Here is a 10000-nt window from a genome sequence, read left to right on the forward strand (position 1 = left end):
TTTTTTTTTTTTTTTCAGATTTTTTTTTATTATGTCTCGAATAAAACAGTCTAAAAGGTCGATAAAGTATTTATTCCATCATCTTTCCTCATAAAGTGAACTTTGTGACATGATGTTTTCAGCATCGTGGTGAGACGTCATGATAAACATCAGCTGAGGAAAATACTCAGTTTTCCACCCTGTATTTCTACAGGAGTCTCAAGCATGTGTGTGTGTGTGTGTGTGTGTCTGTGAGTGTTTGTGTGCGTGCGTGTGTGCTCGTGCGTGTGTGTGTGTGTGCGTGCGTGTGTGTGTCTGTGTGTGTGTGGGTGTGTGTGTGCGTGTGTTCTTTATCTGTCAGGAGCATCTGTAATTAAAACATACAGGACGTCCGGCCCGCCCCCACACTCGTCCTGTCCTGCGCTCTGATTGGTCGAGCCAATCAGACCATATTTACTCTTTAATATACAGTTATGTAGATCAATCCCTGTAAATCTTACCCATTAAACACACACATTGACCTTATCATGTGTATTTTAGACCCATGACTCTTTTCCGAAGATTTCCAGATGTTTTCCAGTCCCTGTTTTCCGTATTCCCATGTTTGGAGTCGTCCGTCTCGCTCCGGTTGTTGCTCGCGCGGGTTTCCGCAGGGATTTTCTGACGGATCGGGGGAATTACAGGCGATTCTCTGAACTGAAATCAGTCGGAGAGAGGGAACGAGAGAAAAGGAAAGTTCACGCCGCAGGAGCTCATTACTCTCACTGAATGCTGGGAAATTAATAACTAGAGCTTTGACATGTAGATTCAATTCACTAACATAATCACACATGAGAGGAAAGATTACGCAGCGAAGGAGGGGAAGACGGCGCAGCTGTACAACCAAAAGAAAATATGAAGGAAAAATTTATTTTCAGTGATTTCTGCACCATTTTGGAACATTCTGTGTATGATATTATAAAATATGCACATGTAATAAGCTAAAGCTAAAGTATCATATTTGAGCATATATGTGTTGATTCTTTAAAGAGCCTCTGGCCATTTGGTCAGCTGAAGCGGGATCTAAAATTACAGATTCATACAAAATTATGGTTCATAATCAAGTGTAACGAATCAGTCCACTGAAGGCGAGCATAGTGAAGAACCCAAGTGCAGTTTATTTACAGAGTCAGAAAAGTAAATTCTAAATAATAATAATAATACATTTTAAGTATAAAAGAATAATACATTGTAAGTATAAAGGAATAATAAATATTTATTGTTTAAATTATAAAAATTTGGTATTGTATATTTTTATTATTTATTTTTATATGATCTAAATTGATATAATTACTAATAATATTGCTCTGATTTGAGTGCAATAAATATTTGAGTACACGCCTTAAAAATATATATGTATGTATATATAAAATATAAAATAAAACACTTATTTTAGAGCTCTGTACTTCTACGGTGTTGTGTTACACTTGTGTTACACTATTTTTTGTTTTTATTTCTCCAAAGGAATTACAGGAGAAACATCTGAGACAAAGCCAGTGTTGTTATTGCTAACTAAAAATCATTTTATATAATCAAATGATTAAAAATCATTTTCTAATTGAAATTAAGATTAAATGAAATAAAATTTAAACAGACTGAAAAACGTAAACTTTAAAAAAGTTAGAAAATCAGAAATATTGCATTATTGGCAACTAACTGACATAAGTAAGTTTATTTAAATTACTAAAATGACTAAAACTAAAATAAAATAAAACAAAAAAAGACAAGCAATATATATATATATATATAAGAAATAGAACTATTTTAATAGAACTTGTATTTTAATCAAAAAGTTCAATGTCAAGTTAGAGAAATATTTTCTAAATTGATATAATCAATAATAAATTACAAGATATTTCTCAGTGTAAACTTTGACATGAATATTTATTTTTAATATTAATTTATTATTCTGTATGTGTGTGTGTGTGTGTGTGTGTGAGAGAGAGTGTGTGTTTGTGTGAGTGTGTGTGTGTGTGTGTGTGTGTGTGCAGAGTGACTGTAATACTGTGAATGTGTGTCTCTTAAAGCAGCTCTTTCGCTGATTGTAGCACACAGGTCTGTGTTGGTGTTAGCGAGCCGCAGTATTCAGTGCTGTCAGACAGTAATAGATGAGCGGGGCGTCCCGTCACGTCTGCACAGGAAGATAACACACACTCACAGAGAGAACGGCAAACGCAGAGATAGAAAGGGACGACGCTCAGGTTTCCACTGGTCCAGCTTCTGCTCATCAGATGGGCTACACTTACACTCTACCACATAAATCAGCGCTTTCATTACCTTATCTTGAGTGAGCGGACAGGACTGGATTTATTGCATGCATATTTGTGTGTGTCTGAATTAGTGTAGATGAGTCAGTTTTTCTTAAAGGGGTCATATGATGCGATTTCAATTTTTCCTTTCTCTTTGGAGTGCTACAAGCACGCTTGAGGTATTCGGCCAATCATAACACCGAATAGCTGTGATAGCTGGCCAATCACAGCACACCTTGCTTTTCAGACCGATGAGCTTTGTAAAAATCGACGCGTTTCAGAAAGGCGGGGCATAGAGGAGAAACAATAATGTACAGCATGTGGAAAATAATGTGTTTTTTTAACCTTAAACCACATAAACACATTTCATTACACCAAATACACAAAATAATGTTCTTTTTAGCAACGTCATATGACCCCCTTTAACTCACAAAGAAACAATGAGCGAAATCCGCCTGTTATCATTTCTGTTGAAGCATTGCACATCTGGAGTAACGTGTAGGTCATCTTTAGTTCTTATTTACGTCGTCAGGAGTAACAATAACTGATGATGAACAAATGAGTTTTCATTTTTTGGCTAATCTTTCTTCTTATAGGAACAGCTTACCAAAAAAAAGAAAGTTTTCTCACCCTCCTGCCGTTCAAAACAAGTAAGACTTTAGTTTTTCTGCGAAACACAAAAGAACATACACTGCAAAAATGATTTTGTGTGTTAATTAAGTTTTACACTGAAAAAGAATTGTGGAAAGAATTTTCACTCAAAAATTGCTTGTGAATTGTATGAATAAATACAAAGAAATGACAAGTGACACTGAATTAAATATGAAATTTTGAAGTAAAATAGTATTTTCTTGTAAAATGTACTCCAATAATCTTTCTTTTATTTGCAACATCATACATATTCTTTTACATATAGTGTAAATAAAACAAAAATTATTGTATTATTATACCATTTTAGACTCTGCTTAAAATTTCGCAGTTATTAATGTTGCTGTTTCTTTGTAATTATTTATTAAACTTACAAGCAGTTTCTGAGTGAAATTTGTTTCAAAATTAATTTCTACATGAGTTTTTCCATGTATATTGACCCCAATATAAAACCTTTTAGATATTTAGATAATGGTAATGTTCTTCAAAAAAATGTGTTGACATTTTTAGGTGAACTGTCCCTTTAAATGTACCAGTGGACTGTGGTTTGTTATGATGGAAACCAATCAATAAAACTAATAACAGCAGTGTGTGTTATTTATGTCACAGTCCGTTATTGAACAGCTCAGCTTTCCATTACAATCAATACTGATCAATAAACAATAGCTGCCAATATTACAGTCACCATATGATTACATAGGATCTCTTGAAATCTCAATTGTTTCTCCTAAACATCAGTGACGTTAAATGAAGACTTGCTGTGAGAGATGAGAAAAATACTCCGTTATCTCACATTAGATCTCAAACTGTCTTCAAATTCCTTAAAGAGTTCTATACTCTGACTGGATGACAGCTCACTTTAATCACTTTTTATTTCTTCAAAGAAATTGCATGAGAAGCATCTGAGACAATTCAAAAAATGTTTTTTTCAATTGAAATGAAGCTGAAATAAAACAAAATATAAATATTAGATGGAAAAACTTAAACTTTAAAAAACTTTTAGAAATTCAGGAATGTTGTATTATTGGCAACTAACTGAAATAAGTAAATTTAAAGTACTAAAATTACTAAAACTAAAATAAAAAGAAGTTAAAGCTAAATAGAAATAACTAACAAAAGCTGACAAGCAAAAAAAATACAAAATACAAAAAAAAATTAAAAGTATTAAAATAAAAGCTAATTACAATTATTATTAATAAATATAGATATTAGATGAAAAACTTAAAAAACTTAGAAGATTATAAATGTTGCATTATTGGCAACTAACTGAAATGAGCAAGTTTAATTTTAAAATGTAATTTTAATTTACTAAAATTTCTAAAAATAACTAAAATGAACGAATGAAATAAAAGTATATGTTTAATTTAATAGTTAAATAGAAATAAACAGCAAAAGAAAAAAGCTAGTATAAAAAATTATGGTATAAAAATTAAGCTATTTAAAAGTATTAATAAATACTAAAACAGTATAAAAATAATACTAAAACAACACTGGACAAAGATGATGCTTAAACAAAACAAATGAGAAGACGCTGACAAATCGTATTAATTTATTGTTTTTGTTTAATGTTTTAATGTCTTTTTAACATCACAGTTTAAGTTCATTGTTAAACATGTAAATCAAATGAATTGTCTCTTAATTCTTCATATAAAAATCCCATACAAACATAACAGTGTTATTTTAGTATTATTGAGATACTATTATAGTTTTTATACATTTTTTTTAAACAGTTACATTTCAACAGTTTAAGTTTTTATCATTTTATTTTGTGTTTTTGTCATTTTTAATATATATAGATATATATATATATATATATACTGTACGTGTCTATATGTTTTTATTAATTTTTTTTTAGTTTTAGTTATTTTAGTAGCCTACATCAAGTTAAACAGGATGAAAAGGCGAAATGTTGCCTTGGCAACTTGCTGAAATAAAACGTTTTTCCTATTGTATTTTATTTCAATTAATGTTTGTTATATCAAGTAACAAAAATGTATTTTTTATGATTTTAATTTTAGTTTTAGTTCACTACAAGTAACCCTGACATTCTGACTCTATGTCTGTTTCACACATTTCACATGTGTGTGTGAAGTCAAATGAAAAGCAGTTTGTTGAGCTCACAGTATTTGTGTGTGTGTGTGTGTGTGTGTGTGTGTGTGCAGGCAGTGTGGTGTATCTGGGAATGATGGTGGGCGCGTTCTTCTGGGGCGGTCTGTCAGATAAGGTGGGCCGACGGCAGTGTCTGCTGGTCTGTATGTCAGTCAACGGCTTCTTCGCCTTCCTGTCGTCCTTCGTTCAGGGCTACGGCACCTTCCTCTTCTGCAGGATGCTCTCGGGCTTCGGGTGAGTTCATAGTCCATCCGTCTTCTGCTTTCCTTTACTGAGCTAATGACTGCGGGTTAATTAACTGCTCCGTGAGGAACGATCAGCGATGACGTGTGGGAAAGGTCATTCAGAGCGTCCTAAAGACGAGAGAATAGAGTAAAAACGTAACTAATAGATAGCAGCATACTTACCCAGCTGATTAATCACAGTACATTAAGATAAACATGTTCTGAAATGTTATGTGTAAGTATGCAAATGAGGCATTATCTAATTAAATACGCACTCATTTGCATACATTTAAAGCAGGATTATTATAGTTAACTAAACCGTAAAAAAGCATTTTCCTTACTTGAAATGAAATAGACGTTAAGTGAAATAAAATCAAATATAGAACTTAAACTTATTTTAATTCAGCTTGTTGCCAAGGCACACATTTTCATATTTTCACATTTTCATTTAGTTCAACTTGAAGTACTAAAATAACTGAAACCAAATAAACTAAAATTAATAAATAAAAATGAATAAAAACTAAACGGACATAACGGAATATTTATAAAATGACAAAAACTACAAAATTTTAATAAAATTTTTTAAATTAAAGTGAAAACTGAAAGTCTAAAAATAAAATCTAATTTCAAAATATTAAGAAAAACTGTAATAGTATATCAATGATGCTAAAATAACACTGGAAAAAAGCCAGGCTCAAAATTCATGCGTTGAAATTTACAGATGCATATGTATAAAGTGCAATAAAATAAACACTTAAATGTGTATTTTAGATGTTTTCTTTGCACTAGTCTGAAAGAAGACTTGTTAACATTGAACAGTGTATGAAAAAAAGGCTTTTCCTGTAGTTTCTCGCCTTAAAGGTGAAGCATGTCGTTTCTGCACCATTAAGGGCAAAAAAAGTAAAATGCAAAGTAAAATTAAGCGCCAAAATAAAATGCAGAGCCAGAAGCTGACATGTCAGAGCACTCAAATTGAGCATTTGCTGTCTTTAAATTCTGTTGGGATGAATGTACATGAACCTAAATGCTTTAATGATTATCCATGAGTAGCTCAGGATTTCAGTCAGGAACACTCACAATCAGAGTCAATTAAAGATCAATTTGCATTGGTCATATGAAGTTTACATTTATGCATGCATTTGTTTATGCATGGAATTTTTAAAAGAATTATGCATAAAATATGCATTAAATGTATTAGAATTTTTAACGAATGCATTTTCTGTATTGCAAAAGAATAGCAATAAAGTTACTACCCATTTCCCAGCATTCCCACTTTTTGATTAGGAATTCAAATGTTTGGAGAGCGTCAGTGTTTCACTCTTCAGGGAGTCAAACACAAATAACTGACTTATAGTGACTTTTAACATTAAACTGATAGAAAATCCTAATAGCATTTATAATTTTATGATGGCGGTCATGTGTGCTCAACTCGATTATTTGGGCCAGACTTGAAATCAGCCTTTGATTTCGATGTGAAATTGATGTATGATCTAATGCATAATAAACAAACTACTGTTAGGCAAATGAATGCATCATTTTGACGGTTCCAATATTGCATGTCATGATAAATAAATCTGTTGCAAATTTTTATGTAGACTGATATGCATAAAACGCTGTAAATGATCTTTTTGGATAACCATGCATGTGCTGAACAAATGCTAGCATTGAAATTTTGTTCCTTTGAATGAGTTTTGGATCACTTCAGGACAGCAGGAATATCCCACATCCGACTAGAAACTATAATAAACACAGAACTGAACACACACACTGGGATAGCAGCTCTGAGCGACACACTCGCTCTCTCTGTCTCTCTTCAAGCACTTCTGCAGTGTCACAGTTGTTTTAACCTCCTGGCACAGACCCATAACTTAAGAGCAGAGAGAGCGAGAGCGGGTTTTATTGCTAATTGAATTGCAGCAGTGCAGTGACTCCAGACTGAATCAGCGCCGCAGCACAGTCACTGCAGTCCGTCTCAGACAGAGGGTCAAAGGTCACACCGACCGACAAAAATAGCTAGATGCACCACAAAGGAAGATGTTTTTAAATTCATTTTCAACTGTGCTGAATTTATGTGATCATTTATTTACATTGCTATATTTTTGTTTGTTTAATTTATTCTCTGTTAAGATTATAATTATTGTCTGTTTGGTGGTGCTAGTGATGCTAATACCGATTTTACACACTTCACCCTAAAAAACACAGAGGAATGTGAACATCTCCTGAGAATGCCAAAAAGTTCATTCATTTTTGGTACTTGCTTGTTTTACGTGGTGATAATTAGATTAGATGTATCAATATAAGCAAGCAAATAATGGTTACTATAATAATGAATTATTAATGATTCATTATTATATTTAGGTCAAGATTAAGAATATATTATAAAATGTTATAAATTGATAAAACGTGTTTATAATGTTACAAAAGACTTCTATCTCAAATAAATGATAGATGTGTCTAAATATAAATATAAGAATTATGTAGTCAAAATATTCAATTCTAAATAGATTTTATGATGCTGTTGATTTGATATTATTGATACAAAATAATTTAAATAATTATTTGATTTAAATAATTTCAATTACACATTTGGGGTCCTTAAAAAAAGAAAGAAAGAAAGAGATGGAGAGAGAGAGATAAAGAAAGATGGAGAGAGAGAGAGAAAGAAAGAGATGGAGAGAGAAAGAAAGAAAGAAAGAAATAGAAAGAAAATAAATTAATATACATTTATTAAGAATGCATTGATCAATTGAAAAGACATTTATAATGTTACAAAATATTTATATTTCAAATAAATGCAGTTCTTTTGAACTTTCTATTCATCTGTGAATCCTGAAAAATAAAATGTATCACAGTTTCCACAAAAATATTCGGCAGCACAACTGTTTTCAACATTGATAATAAATGTTTCTTGAGCACCAAGCATATTAGAATGATTTCTGAAGATCATGTGACACTGAAGACTGGAGTAATGATGCTGAAAATTCATATCAAATATAATATGTCATAACTTCTTTGCAGGATTGGCGGTGCGGTTCCCATCGTGTTCTCGTACTTTGCGGAGTTTCTGTCCCGTGAGAAGCGCGGGGAACACCTGAGCTGGCTCTGCATGTTCTGGATGGTGGGCGGGATCTATGCCTCAGCCATGGCCTGGGCCATCATTCCACACTACGGTGAGTGACAGCTCCGCTTAGCACCCAGTGACTGAGCAGAAACAGTGATCAGTCAGACTCCTTTACACTGACATCATTTCACAGTCATAAACCACGGCGGCTATAGCTTAGTTTGCATTTATGAATAAATAAATCATTATATACTGTACTTGTGCATGCAGAATGCACATATAAAATAGATTTTTGGAGCTTTTTGGTAGTGTTTTATTGCAAAGGTGCAATGTGTGTGTTTTTTTTTTGGTTGCTAGGGTGTTCTGAGAGGTTGCTAAGTGGTATTGTGCTGTAAATAATTTTAAATAACATACATTTAATTAATGCATGAGATTCTGTTATCCTACCAGTGTCACACATCAACAATATTACACATCGACACTGAACTCAATTCAATTTGTTCATTATTGATACTTATTTTAGATCAAGAAATAATTAAGAATAAAGAAAGAAAGAAAATATATATAAATATGAAGAGTTAATTTGCAAAAACAGATAACTCAGTTTTGAACAATTTTCAAAAATCATGTTTTTTCATTGTGCATTCCAATTAATCAAACTGATATTTTGATTAGGTAAAAAATAACTAACAAATACAGCTAACTAACACAATAAAACACAATAAAAACAAAAATAAATTTATTTATAATATAATAAATATATGATTTTTGAACATTTACATTTTGACAGTTATCTGATTTTGCAAATAAACTCTTCATATATTTATGTATATTTATATGTTTATGTAAATATATATTTCTGTATGTGTACATATAATGTCAATATATTATAAAATTGTGTGTGTGTGTATATATATAACGTGTATACACACGCATTTACAGATATAAATAATGTGAGTGTATTTATATGTATACATATATATGTATGTTTTCTTGATCTAAAAAACTATATATATAAATTATTAAATTTTTGTATTACTTATGATATAGCTTTTTAAAGAAAATATTAAGAATATATTATATATAAATAATGTACATTTTAATTATTATTATAAATAATGTAATTACATTATATTTTATTACATTTAGTAAAATATTTACATTATATCCACAAATATATTATTATATTATTTATAATAATATAATATAATATAATATAGTTTGGGGTCAGCGGTTGCTGAGTGGATTCTAGATGGTTTCTTCCTGTAAATAATTTTCAGTAATATGTATTTTAATAACGCATGAGATTCTGCTATCCTGCTAGCAGATAATATTACACATCGACACCAAACATGATGCAGTTTGTGCAGAATGAGACAAATGTTTGTGCTGATTTCACATAACTGATCCTGCGGGAGCCTCTGTGTCCTTCATCATCTCATTATGAGCGGATGATGGCTGATTTTCGGTGGGAGAGTGTAAACAGGAGCAGAAATAACGGCGCTGCAGCTCTTCTGCGAGATACTGTGCTGTAATTGAGGTCAATTGATTAGCGTCTCTTGTGTTAGCAGTGTTTTTTGTGGTCAGGAGGCAGCGGCGTGTGGCCAAACGGTTCTGCCGCAATGACTCCATCACTGCAGGAGCACGGCGAGAGGCAGGTGAAGGACTTTAGCGCCCGTGAAACCGCTTAA

At 32.0% G+C, this 10000-nt stretch overlaps 1 protein-coding gene across 1 annotated transcript in view; it reads left to right on the plus strand.

The window, feature by feature from the left end:
- Positions 1 to 10000, plus strand: part of LOC107731077 (synaptic vesicle glycoprotein 2C-like) — a 91808-nt gene that overhangs the window by 62562 nt on the left and 19246 nt on the right. The window contains exons 6-10 of the mRNA XM_016542060.1: positions 549 to 714; positions 2067 to 2073; positions 5078 to 5258; positions 8267 to 8418; positions 9897 to 9967. Coding sequence (XP_016397546.1) covers positions 549 to 714; positions 2067 to 2073; positions 5078 to 5258; positions 8267 to 8418; positions 9897 to 9967 — 577 coding nt within the window. The remainder of the gene's footprint in view (positions 1 to 548; positions 715 to 2066; positions 2074 to 5077; positions 5259 to 8266; positions 8419 to 9896; positions 9968 to 10000) is intronic.

The sequence above is a fragment of the Sinocyclocheilus rhinocerous genome, unplaced genomic scaffold, assembly GCF_001515625.1.
Source record: "Sinocyclocheilus rhinocerous isolate Xijiao unplaced genomic scaffold, SAMN03320098_v1.1 scaffold519, whole genome shotgun sequence".
Lineage (NCBI taxonomy): Eukaryota > Metazoa > Chordata > Actinopteri > Cypriniformes > Cyprinidae > Sinocyclocheilus > Sinocyclocheilus rhinocerous.